Source organism: Crocodylus siamensis, chromosome 1, assembly GCF_052110815.1.
Source record: "Crocodylus siamensis isolate JL-2025a chromosome 1, ASM5211081v1, whole genome shotgun sequence".
Lineage (NCBI taxonomy): Eukaryota > Metazoa > Chordata > Crocodylia > Crocodylidae > Crocodylus > Crocodylus siamensis.
Genome location: NC_143395.1, coordinates 136,640,393 through 136,653,658, shown reverse-complemented (window position 1 = coordinate 136,653,658; position 13,266 = coordinate 136,640,393). Strand labels below are relative to the sequence as shown.

Genomic DNA, 13,266 nt, shown 5'->3' with positions numbered 1-13,266 from the left:
GCCAGGGCACTAGCTGCAGGAGCCCCTGCCTGATCCTCTCCTCCTGTACTCCCCACTCCAGCCCACCTTCCCTGCTGCCCACACACCCTCTGTTCCCCCTAAGCACCACTCTGAGGATACATAGAGTGTACATACATGGGTGAAGCAAAAAAACTTTATTACCCTCACAACACCCACCCCCATCCATTCCCTCACCCACACTCGACAAACAGCACCTCCTCTCCCCTTCCTCCCCACCCACTCACAATAACAAAAACAAACAAACCACTTGTAAGGGTAAAACAATATTTTGGGTCTTCAAGCCCAGTGTAGAGGATTTGGGGGGGGGGGGGGGGGCGGGGAGGATCTAGAGGGCCTGAGCTCATTCTGGCCCCCTAGTGGCAGGGCAGACCTGGCACTAAGACTAGTGCTGGGTCACATTTACAGGTGCATTAATGCACATTAACTAATCATGCCTAAATTTGATACCTGCATTTACAGGTATCAAATTTAGGCACGATTAGCCTAAGTTAATGTGCATTAAAGGCATGCATGTGTAGACGCATGCCTGTAATGCGCATTAACAAGTCTCTTGTAGACGCGCTCAAACTGTCAGAACAAATACAGATCCTGCCTCAGAAAGCTGCGTGTACAGCATTTAGCACAATGGGATCCTGGTCCAAGACTGAAGCTCCTGTACTAGACTTTTTTTTTGAAAGAGGCAGAGTCTCACCTTCTTTCCTTTCCCTTTTCTCTGTTTATAACCACCTCCAGCATCTGATTTCCTGTGCCAAAGCAGAGAAGCATCCCTAGTAAGATTTTTGCCTAGGATACCAATGTCCTCACATTGTGAATAAGCATCTGACAATGTAGTTCTTAAAGTGTTATTATTTCACTATAGTGTGGCTTAGGGAAAGCATGGCAGCAGAACAGACCCTGGGACTGGGTGTGGGCTTAGGAACAGCAATATACTGGTTCACATTTTAAAATTTATATTCCCTTCCCATAAAAGCTAGGAATGTGACATTCATGTTCTGCAGAAATTGTTTTCTCTGGTCTTCTGCTCACCCAAGGAAGCTTCCCTCCTACTGAACTGGCAGGTGGATTACATTTTTTTAAAACCCTGTTTTAATTAAATGTTTGTGATGCAATTCTGTGTTTGTTGATCTCAAAGCCCAGATAGTACTGGATGGCTAAGGGGAAGAGGGTAGTGTATGAAAACATTCTTTAAATGGAACCAAGATGAAGCTAGCCAGACTTGGTAACCTTTCTGTCTGACAGACAGAATTGGAGAATACTTTCAATAATATAAAACTAGATCTATAGTATTCTATCTCCCTTTTTTTTAAAAAAAAAAAAATGAAGCTAGAGGTGTACCAATAAAGATTTTTGGGGCTGATACTGACAGCCGATATTTAAGGAGGCATATCAGCCGATACCGATTCAATTTCTGATACAGCTGCCTCCAGCTGGTAAATCCAGTGTGGTGGAAGGGGAGGGGAGATGGAAGGGGTGTGGGGCAGGCACTGCCCAGGAGGGGTGGAGGGAGCAGAGCCATGACTCATAGGGAAAGAAGAGCCAGGGCTGTGCTGAGTGGCTGGCAGCAGCAGCACTGGGAACAGAGCAACGGCAAAATCTGGGGTGGATGCTGCATCCTCCCCCAGTGCCACTGGCACCCATTCTGAGCCCAGGCCCACCGAGAAGAGCCCCATGCAGCTCTAGCTGCAGCCCACCCTGCACAGATCCAGGGGGCACACGCCTCCCCATGCTCTCCCAGGTGCAAGCACCAGTGGGAGCTGCACCTCCAACAAGCCACGGCTCCAGCCCCACCCTCTGCCCTGCCTGGGCAGTGCTTGCCCCTGTCCCCTCCCCCACCCCCGGACTTACCAGCTGGGGGCAGCTCTCCGCACTGCTGGCTCTGCTCCTTGCTGCCCGAGTGCTGCAATGTGGCTGCACGCAGTATGGGCATTTATTGGCCAAATTATAGGCCCCAGTTTTATTTATATCGGTACCAATCCAATAATCGGACCGATGCATCAGTATACCTCTACATGAAACTAACAAGGCACTGTTTAAAAAACAAACAAACCCAAAACTAACCTCTACACAGAACTTAAACATGATGGAAAGCCAACTGTTTGTTTAACAGCATGATTTAACAAACAGACAGATGGTTAACTCTCCTGCACCTCTGACCTTGAGAAACAAAACTCACTGCAGGCTTATTTTTCTCCTTCTTCCAAAGCAGAACTGGTAAATCAATTAAGGCTTAACAAGAGATTGAATGAGTTTATATGCTGTATTGTGTGATGATAGCAAAATAAGTTTATTGTTGTGCCTTTCCAATTTCCCCTAGTATTGATGTTTTCTGAGCTCTGGAAATGATTCCTAATTTTTTTAAATTACAGGAAGACAGAAGGAAGGATTGTAATTACCCAAACTGGAATCAAGCCTGAACAGCAGCACTTAATACAAAACAGGCCTTTTACATTAGTGGAAAATAAAAGTTATACCTACAAGTGAAAGATTCTGTAAGAATCCAAGCAGTGTCGAGGCAACGTAGTCGGATACAGTGATTCTCAGCCAGGGTGCCCTGACACCTTAGGGTGCCTTGAGAAGCTTTTGAGAATGCTGTGGTGTACCACACATCACCAGTAGGTGTCATAGGATAAACCAAGACTTTTCAAACAGGAATCCATGGTGTTAAAAACATTCTGCCCTGTTGTGGTTTTCTTCTTTGCAACAGAAGAATTGCTTTATTACTTTTTTGTTGTTTAAAAATGAGTGACAGCTAAGACCTTGCATTTTCTGAGGGGTGCCTTGTGTCTAATGAGAGGTGCCTTGCACCTAAAAAGGTTGAGAACCACTGGTCTAATAAATAACAAATGGCTACATCTCCACCCCTCTTCCCCCATCTGCAAAAATGGGAATATGACGTGTTTGCTTATATTGTAGTTAGCGTTTTATCCAAAGAAATTAGGAGAACCAATAACTCTATTCCCTTTCCTCCCCATGTACTTACTGGCCAATTTCAGCTGGCATTCATACTCAGTAATTTCCTGTGACTGGAATGGCAAAAAGAAAGATAAAGCCTGAAGCATCCTACCAGGAGAAAAAGCTTCCCTAGTCTGTTAGGAATTTTCAGGAAGTTCCACCAAGAAGCATGTGGCTGCGTCAGTATTGCTAGAGAGACCTATTACTTGTTTAAACTTGTGCAGATGTTTTAAGCAAGATACCCCAGGACATTTTGAGAGAGAGAGGAATCAAGGGAGAGAGAAATCAAAGAAACACATGTGGAATTTTAATTTAAAGAGCCAGACTTACACAGTAAAATCCCTACGTTAAAGAAGAAAACCCTTCTAAATTACTGGCTGGGTAAACTGCAATTAAGATATTACAGTCTTGGTTTGAAAAACAAATCTCAGTGGCAGTAAATAGATAGGAAAACGTAGTGGGGAGGCAGCTCACTGGCTCAACTTGTAAGTCAGATAATAGAACCCAGTTCAAAAGTCAGCCTTGGAGCTCTTACTACAAGTTTATTTAGTTGGTCCAATAATAAAAGAGATCAGATTTACGCAAAGAACCTTGTCTACTACAAGTCTAGCATTCCTAAGGGGCGACAAATCCATTCTGCAGTATAATAGTTGGAATAATTGGAAATTATAATAGTGCTGTTAATTATTCACACTTCCTTAGTGCTTTCTACCAGAAGTTCTCCAAGCACTTTGCAAATGTTAATTATCCCTCAACAACAGCAAGAGAGTCAATGCTGAGAGGGGTTAGCTAGTGCAGTGTTGCTTAACCTTTTTAGACTCAAGGCACCCTTTGTTAGATTTAAAATGTCCTTGAAGAATGACAGTTTTTAGCTTTCACTTCTTTTTCTGACTACAGAAAAATACTACAACAATTCTGCAGTTGCAGAGAACTTGGAACACAACAGGTCAACATGTTTTCAATGCTCAATTCCTATTTGATCTCTCTGGCTTTATCTTATTAATCATGCTTGCACACATAACAATACCAATATTTTGTAGCACCTTGCAGCACACTTGAAAGGATCTCAAGGCACCCTATGGTGCTATGGCACCCTGGTTAAGAATCACTGAGCTAGTATGAATATGCACCAGTGTTCAGTACTAGATCCACCCAATATGACTTCTGTGTCATGTATTGCTTAGGTTTCCTTCTTTTACTCATGGTGGTAGGGCTTTGCTTTTGGAGTAGAATGATCTGCACCGGATGGTTTACATTGCTATAAAGCAAGTTTGGCGTGCAACATGGAAATAGCCACAACATTGGAGATGGCTGCAAATGTTACTTTGTTATAATAATGACATTCAGATGGAGGGACTAGATTTTTGAAAAGAGAGATGCTTAAAGTGACAAGAGAACTTAACCAAGAACACACCCTCCCTCTCTATCAAAACTGATAACTTTTACTGATACAAACAAAAATCAGATCAATAGCAAACTTGCAGCAACTGTGTATGGCCACTGAATGTTAGCCTTTTGCCCAGTAGAACTCAAGAAAGCAATTTTAGACTTTTTTCAAACATACAAGATGAAAAATGAATACAGTAAGGGAAGGCAATCAATTTTTATAAGCCTTAAACTCAACCTTTTTTGAGTTCTGGGCCACTGTAGAGGTCTATTTATTTAAATACAAAAGGAGTTAACCCTTCCTTGATTCAAAACCCCACAGGTCTATGAGAGAAAGGGCTGGGGCGGAGGGGAGAAAGTCACAGTAGCTAAAAACTGGGGTTTTGCTGAGGAAATTGAGCCAGACCTGTGGATTCAAAGTGGAAGTTTGTTGGCAAGCATGGACTTAATTGCCAATGGCAGAATTGGGTTATTTTAGCATAGGATAGCTATAGTGCTGAACCAGTACTGTAATGTATAGGAACGTGTTATGAGCCACATGTACACTCCATGAATCAATTTGGTGGCAAGGCTGTTGTCCAAACATCAAACTATAAAAAGTGGAATATCTGTAGCAAGTAAATACTGAATACAGGTATTTTCACCAAAATCCAGTTCAAAGGCCTGCTCTTCCATTCAGGGGAGAATCGAACAACTCAAATTTTCAATATTAGCAATAATATTGAGCCACAGGCCAAGGGTTATTCACAAAAATTATTCCACGAACAAGCTTCAAACAGATTTGAGAAAGCTGACAGAAAATGACTGAAAATCTTCCTAGGCTAACTGATTCTTTTGTTAGGCTTCTGCAAGCTGAATTACATTCACATTACTAAAATATGTTTAGTACTAAACTCTGCCCTAAATTAAAGGGCCAAAGTTCCTGCAGAAATTACTGTATTGGGGTGGGGAAAGGATTTAGTCTCTTGGTTTTACTAGATTTCATTCTACATTCACTAACATGTGTAAGCTGCTTTTTTAGAGTGTACACAGGAGGATGTATGATCACCCGTTAATTATCAAGCAACAGGCTTTTGTTTTGTTTTGATCCTGGCAGTTTTACAGGGTGTGTGTGGAGATGGGTGAAGAAGGAGAATACTCTTATTTAGAACAATTATCTCTTTATTTGAAGCTTAGTGAAAGCCTCTTTTTGATACATTAAATAAATTACTGTTTTACTCTTTCACAGAACAGCAGGCAGTCACCAAACAAATGTTTTGGCTTTTACAAGGCCTTTGTGAATGCGCTGAAGGGGTAAATTAACACATTGAATAAAAGCCTACTGTTTTTCTACAAAAAGATACCCCCTCACCCCCCCCATTTGAGATGAATATTAGTGTTTCTGCATGTTCATGGCTACTCCTTTTAATAGCCCTCTCAGCCGATCATTTCTGCATGAAGATGGCAATGAATCAAATCATGGAAAGGAAATGGGTTAAAGTTCTTATAATCTGGATGCAAGTCAAGCATGAGACTCAATTTTCTTAGGTGAAATCCTGTGAAGTGCGGGGGTACGTCCTTCACTCACATTGATTTTGTCCATTTAAAGTAATACATTAACGGAGAAGGGTCGGGGTAGGGTATTCTAGCCAATTACACTATCTGAAACCCCTGGCATGTCTGCAATGTTTCCCTCTGGATAGCTTTTTAAACTTCATTTTTGCTGTAACTATTATCCTTCAATAGGAAGCAGCATGTAGGACAGGCAGAGTTCCCCTTAGGGACCAAATACAATGCTCTGTTCCCAGCAACCTTCCAAATTTCTTGAGCATGGAAACCTCCAAGGGTGATACACAACATAAGCCTACCTATGACAGACAAAGCTGGTGCTATAAAATCTGTGCATTAGAAGTATGACTATGTTTCTTTCATCTCCTTGAATCACTTAAAACAAAAATTCCTCCTTTTTAGCTAACCAGACTAAAAGAAAAAAATGCTTTTGTAGACAGCTACTCAAGTAATGTAGAGCAGGGGTCGGCACGAGAGGATCCAGGATTTTATGAAGGTGGCACTGGAACAGCAACCAGCAGCACTACAGGAGAGGCAGCCCCATTCCACCTCCCACCTCCACCAGGATGAGAGGACCATACCAAGGAAGAAGCAGCTGCAGACTTTAAGTCCCTGAGTCAGGTAATAAGCTCCTACCAACTTCACTCTCAGCTACCCCTCCATACTCAACAGCACTTCCCCACCCCCATCCACTTCTGCCCAGTTCCCCTGTGCAGCCCTGGGAGCAGGAGGAGCTCCAGAGTCACTCCTGCCCTCCCTCTCGCTGTGCAGCCCAGCTCAAGTGGAGCCAGGCTCAGCTGAGGACAGCAGCAGCAGTGACAACAGGCAGGATCCTCCTCCTTGTTCCCATCCAGCCTGGGAGCAGGCACAACTGAGGGGATTGGGCAGGAAGAAGGTACCCATCCCTCACCACCACTGCATCTAGGGACAGCTGCAGCAGCAAGTGGGAGAAGAGAAAATGAGGAGAGAGGGGGCTGCTGAGAACAAAGTGGAGGAGAAGGGAGAAGGTAACAAGGATGGGGGAACATGGCATTCTTACCTGATTTGGGGACTTAAAAAAAAGAAGTCCCCAGATGCTACTCCACAGCTTGGGAAGAAGGTGACTACACCACAGTATCCTTTTGGATTCACCCCTGGGGGGTCAGCAACCTTTTCTAACAGTGGCCCAGTCTTTTCCACCCAGCCACATCTGCAGACTTCCAATCCCTTGTTGCCACTTCAGCCATCCCTGCTCCATGCAGAAGGCTGCTCTCTTGCCCCTGAAAAATGAGCAGGGATAGAGAGGCAACAGGGGACTAGTAGACTGTTAGTTAAAAGAAGAATGGGTTTGAAAGGTAGGCGGTAGTGGGGGATCAGCATGTCATGAATAAAATGCAGAACAGATCAGACCTTCTGGCCTGTGGGCTGTTAGGTTACTGATCCCTCATCGAGACAGATGGATATGGACTGGAGATTTCAAGAAATGCCCAGCCCTCACCCTGGAGGCTGGATCCCTGTCTGCTTCCTTTTCCCCTCACAAAAAAATGCAGCGCGCACATGTTGGTGCACACATCTTCAGCACTGGAAAAAGTCAGATTTATAAAATAAAATCTGGAGAATACAGCGCTATTGCAGATGCTGTAAATGAAGAGATCCAGCCCTAATGGGTCCTTCTCAACCTGGAAGGACGTGGGCAGTGGGATTCCGCAGGGCTCGGTCCTCAGGCCTGCACTGTTCAACATTTTCATCAGTGATTTGGATGACGGGGTAAAAAGCACCCTGTTCAAATTTGCTGATGACACTAAGATGTGGGGGGACGTGGGCACACTAGAAGGATGCAACAGGCTACAATCAGACCTAGACAGGTTACAAGGGTGGGCGGATGAGAATAGGATGGGTTTCAACACAGACAAGTGCAAGGTGATGCACCTCGGGAGGAACAACCGGCACCATACTTACAGGCTGGGGAACTCCCCTCTTGTCAGCACGGAGGCGGAAAAGGATCTTTAAGTCATCATTGACTCCAAGATGAACATGGGCCGGCAGTGTGGAGAGGCAGTTAGGAAGGCCAACCGCACCTTGGCATGCATCCACAGATGCATCTCGAGCAGGTCCAAAGAGGTGATCCTCCCCCGCTATACGGCACTGGTCAGGCCGCAGCTGGAGTATTGCATCCAGTTCTGGGCGCCACACTTCAAGAGGGATGTGGACAACATGGAGAGGGTCCAGAGGAGGGCCACTCGTATGATCAGGGGACAGCAGGGCAGGCCCTAAGAGGAGAGGCTACGGGACCTGAACTTGTTCAGCCTCCACAAGAGAAGGCTGAGGGGGGATCTTGTGGCCTGTTATAAACTAGTTGGGGGGATCAGCAGGCACTGGGGGAGTCACTGTTCCCCCGAGCACTGCCAGGAGTGACCAGGAATAACGGTCACAAGCTGGCAGAGGGTAGATTCAGACTAGACATCAGGAGGCGCTATTTCATGGTCAGGGCGGCTAGAGTCTGGAACCAACTTCCCAGAGAAGTGGTGCAGGCTCCTACCCTGGGGGTCTTTAAGAGGAGGTTAGATGAACACCTTGCTGGGGTCGTTTGACCCCAGTATTCTTTCCTGCCATGGCAGGGGGTCAGACTAGATGATCTGCTCAGGTCCCTTCCAACCCTAGAAACTATGAAACTAAATGCTATACAAATAGACCACATAAGAGGCCTTGCTGCTCAGATTCATGCCCTGTCCTCATCTTCTGGTGCCTGATGTTGTTTTGATGTGGCTGTCATGGAAGAATCTACTGAAGTCTTTCACATAGTGCCGTCTGGATCCTGCCCCTCAATTGTTGGACATAGCTACAGCTTAAACCACCTTGTATGTGCAGTGTTATGTTTGGAAATAAACGATCCCATGAAAGGACAAGAGTCCTGGTACCTGGACACGGAGATGCACTTGGAATGTATATGTGGCTGTTCTTCATTGCTATGTTTTGACCTTTTTCAAATGAGTTTAGGACAGGCAGCCAGGTGGATATTACAACTCTAGAGACAGAAGACCTCCTGTTAAACCATGGAACAGACACTGCATTGGCAAGGCATTGCAAACTGTTTTGAAGGCACCATAAACAACACAAATCTGTTATGGAGTTACCACCCACTGGGGTCAGAGGCCTGGTTCAGTCCCCACAGCTCATTTAATCTTGTGGCCACTGTGGAGGCTGCAAATAAAGGTGCCTTTTAACGTACATGTCTGTTTGCTAGGATCTGGCCCAAGACCAGCGAGAACCTACCTGACAGATGAAGCCAGTAGACGAACACTGCCGGACCCACAAGCTGAATTTCCGCTTTTTCCTTTTGCGTAGCTCTCTCTCTGTGCATGTGGCAATGAAAATTGGGTCTTCATCAATCAGTGGCTCATGAAGTACCTGTGAGCAAAATGGGTATGTTACTTTTATAAGGAACTGTGCTGCATATGCTTCTGAATTAATATGATCTGCGTTGTGATTGCATTTGCCACTCTACATGAGAAAAATGCTACTTCGCAGTCCTCTCTAGCTCAAGTCAAAACACACACAAAGGGGCCAAAGGGGATGATCTAGTGAGCAACTTGAGGATTGAAGGGAAACTGGGCGACAGCGACCATGAGATAATTGCTTTCCCTAATCACCACATATCAGGGAAATTTGCCAATAAAGTAGAAATCCTTGATTTTGGGAAAGGCAACTTCCATAACCTTAGGGGACTGGTTGGCGAGGCCCTGTGGGACCACAGTACAATGAGGAAGGGGGTACAAGAAGAGTGGTCGTTCCCCAAGGAAGCAATCCTAAAAGCTCAAAGGAAGTCCACTCCCATTTGTAAAAACAGCAACAAAAGGGCTAAGAAACCCCCTTGGCTCAGAGCAGTCATGGACCTCCTGAAATTAAAACAAGAAGCCTAGGAAGGATTGAAGTCAAGAATAACTACCAAAGAAGTACTCAGCAACAGCCTGCACCTGTAGGTAGCAGATCAGGACAGCACAAGCACAAACTGAATACAGATTGGCAACTGGAATCAAGGACAACAAAAAGTCCTTCTTTAGATATGTAGGAAGTCAGAGAAAAACAATAAGGGAACCACGGGGCCCCTAATTAATAAAACGGGATGGCTGTTGCTTGACAGGATACAGGATGATCATGGTGGGGGTGACCACACCCCCATACTTGGCATAGATCTTGCAGGGGAGCACCTACAAAGGCTGAATGTCTACAAGTCAGCAGGACCAGATGAGCTACACCCAATGGGGCTAAAAAAACTGGCCGATGTCATCATGCAACCAATGACAAAGTTATCTGAAGACTTGTGGCACTTGGGAAATATCCCTGAAGACTGGAAGATGGCCAATGCGGTACCTAGCTTTAAGAAAGGGAGAAAGGAGGACCCAGGAAATTACAGGTCAGTCAGTTTGACTTCAGTCCCTGGTAAAATCCTGGAGAAAATTATCAAAGAATCCATTACAGACAGGCTAGCAGAAGGCAGTATTCTGAAGGAGAGCCAACATGGCTCCATTACAGGCAGGTCATGCCAGACCAACCTCATTTCCTTCTATGATCAGGTTACTGACTACCTGGATGGGGGAAATGCTATTGATGTTATATACCTGGACTTCAAAAAGGCCTTTCACCTGGTCTCCCATGAAGTCCTCATGAAAAAATTGGGAAAATGTGGCCTGGACTACTTTATGGCTCTGTGGCTAGGTAACTGGTCTGTGGTAGGACCCAGAGCGTATTGATTCATGGAACTGAGTCATCATGGCAGAGGGTGACCAGTGGTGTCCCTCAGGGTTCGGCACTCGGACCAGCGCTTTTCAACATGTTCATCAATTATTTGGATTCAGGTAATAAAAGCGAACTAGCAAAGTTTGCTGACAACACCAAACTACGGAGAGCGTGGTCACGCTTGAAGGCAGGCTGGCAATCCAGGCTGACCTGGACACATACATGCTCACGAGGTGGGCGGAGCTCAACCTGATGTTGTTTAATATGGAAAAAATGTTACAACTGGGGAGAAATAATCCACAACACTTACAGGCTCGGCAGCGCTACACTTTCTAGCACCACATTGAGACCTAAACGAGACCTGGGTGTTGCGATGGACAATAAAATGAACATGAGCCACCAATGCAGTGCTATAGCTGGCAGAGCTACTCAAACACTGGCATGCATCTACTGAGCCATCTTGAGCAAGGCCAAGGATGTCATCCTCCCACTCTACTTGGCCTTGGTGAGACTGCTGCTGGAGTTCTGTGTTCAGTTCTGGGCACCGCACTTCAGGAAGGGTGTGGAGAAGTCCAAAGGAGGGCCATGCGCATGGTTAGAGGCCTTGAGATCAGGTCATATGAGGAGAGGCTGAAAGACTTGAAACTGTTCAGCCTGGAGAAGAGAAGACTCAGTGGGGACTTGGTGGCAACCTATAAGTATATCAAAGGTATACATCAGGGCCAGGGGAAGACAAGAAATAATGGGCACAAGCTGATTGAGGATCGCTTCAGGCTAGACTTAAGGAAAAACTTTACAGATCAAGTACTGAGGGTTTGGAACATGCTTCCCACAGAGGTGGTACAGTCACCCACCCTGGCGAACTTTAAAAAGCATCTTGACACCCATCTTGCTGGGGGTCATTTGATCCCAGCAGTCTTTCCTGCTCAAGTGGAGGGGGACTGGGCCTGATGATCTGTAAGGTCCCTTCCAGCCCCTAGCATCTGTGAAACTATGAAACAAATGTTGATAACTACACTAAACGTGTAGTATGAAAGTACTAAGGCACAATGTGCTTAGGGAATGTGTTTCCCATTCTAGTCACCCAAGAGTCAGTCCAGAACCGTAAGTGGCCCTACTACCAACAAATATCCTTCACCCCCTTCTGGGGCTTCAGATGTTTCTAAAGCCTTTGGCAGGCATCCTACTTGCAGGCCCAAGCCCAGAGACTTGGGGTTTGGATGCCCCTGAGTTTTGCTTGTCCTCAGGCATAAGGCTCCAGGGGCAAGCCAGGGAGGAATCTCTCATTTCCATAACGTAAGCTTAAAGCTGAGACCTTCCCAGTCCAGCACCGAAGTGGGAGGTTTACCATACATTACCTTGGCAGATATTATCCCCATGCCAGGAGAGCAGCCCTCCCCGGTTCAGCCAGGAAGACCGCCTCTGTGGTCATGGTGTTTCCCTTGCCAGGTAAGCATAGACTACGCTTGATCTGAGCCTTTGAGAGGCTGAGAAGTGATAAGAACAGGCACTACATTTGATTTGGGCCAAAACAGCGGCACAAATCTTTTATTACAGGATGGCAAACAGCTAGCCTTAGTTACCAACTACAAGTGTCTGTTTGCTTTAGCAATCATTTTTTAAATGATGGTGACTCTATTGCTGCCCTACTGTCTCTTACTATTTTTTCCAGTCAAGTCACTCTTACTTCTGGTCTCGTCACGTGGGCTTCCCTGCCCATCCATTTCTTCTTACTGTTTACATTGGCCTTCTTTGATCTATTTGTTCTGCATTAAAGTTGAGGTCTCCAGAACTTCCCGGTACACTATGGGTCTCGGGCGTTTCAAATGCAAACATACCTAGTTGTGTACCTACCTAGTCAGGCAAACAGTTACACGGGCCTGGATCCAAAATCCACTGAAGTAGGTGCAAAGACATTTGTTGCTCTGAATGGATCCTGCATCTGCAGCTACTTGACTTGTACTCCTAACTTACAGGCACCCAATGATGAAAGTCAGGGGAATTTCCTGCCATTTTGCTGCTGCACCGAGGATATGCATGTACAGAAGTGTATCACACTAGTGGTTAGAGCAGGGGTGGGCAAAATGCGGCCTGGGGTCCAGACGTGGCCTGCCAGGCCATTCTATCTGGCCTGTGGGGCCCTTAAAAACTTTAGAAAATTAATATTAATATGCTCTGGGCTGCCTGCCATGCGGCCCTCAATGGCTTGTTGAAACTCAGTAAGCAGCCCTCTGCCCAACATAATCATCCACCCCTGGGTTAGAGTCACTCACAGGCAGCTGTTTGCCTCTCAGATGTGAGAAGGTGTTAAAACAGCAGTCCTTCAGTCTCTTCCTTTCAACTTGGAGCAGACATACATGCCCTCTATATGGTGGTGGCTGCTGTACACTTTCATGTGTACACACTCCAGCTCTTAAGGCTCATGACACATTCACAGGACTATTCAAACGTACATACTTACATACAGCAATCTAGCTACAGGTATACAAAATCTGCTTGTTACTGAAGCTAAGAGGGCCAGGATACCTCCTGCCTTGCTATGCCATCTGGACAGAACCATCTTCCTCTTTTTTAGAATTACAATTTAATTAAAAGTTTTGCATTTCTACAGCTCCTCACATTTGAATATCTCAAACCACTTTG

General features: G+C 45.5%; 1 protein-coding gene across 2 annotated transcripts in view; it reads right to left on the bottom strand.

Moving 5' to 3' along the window:
- The window catches only part of PGBD5 (piggyBac transposable element derived 5), a 108,480-nt gene that overhangs the window by 37,203 nt on the left and 58,011 nt on the right, over positions 1-13,266 (bottom strand). For both annotated transcript variants that reach the window (XM_090043808.1, XM_090043813.1), the window contains exon 3: positions 9,160-9,294. In XM_090043808.1, the coding sequence (XP_089899934.1) occupies positions 9,160-9,294 (135 nt within the window). The remainder of the gene's footprint in view (positions 1-9,159; positions 9,295-13,266) is intronic.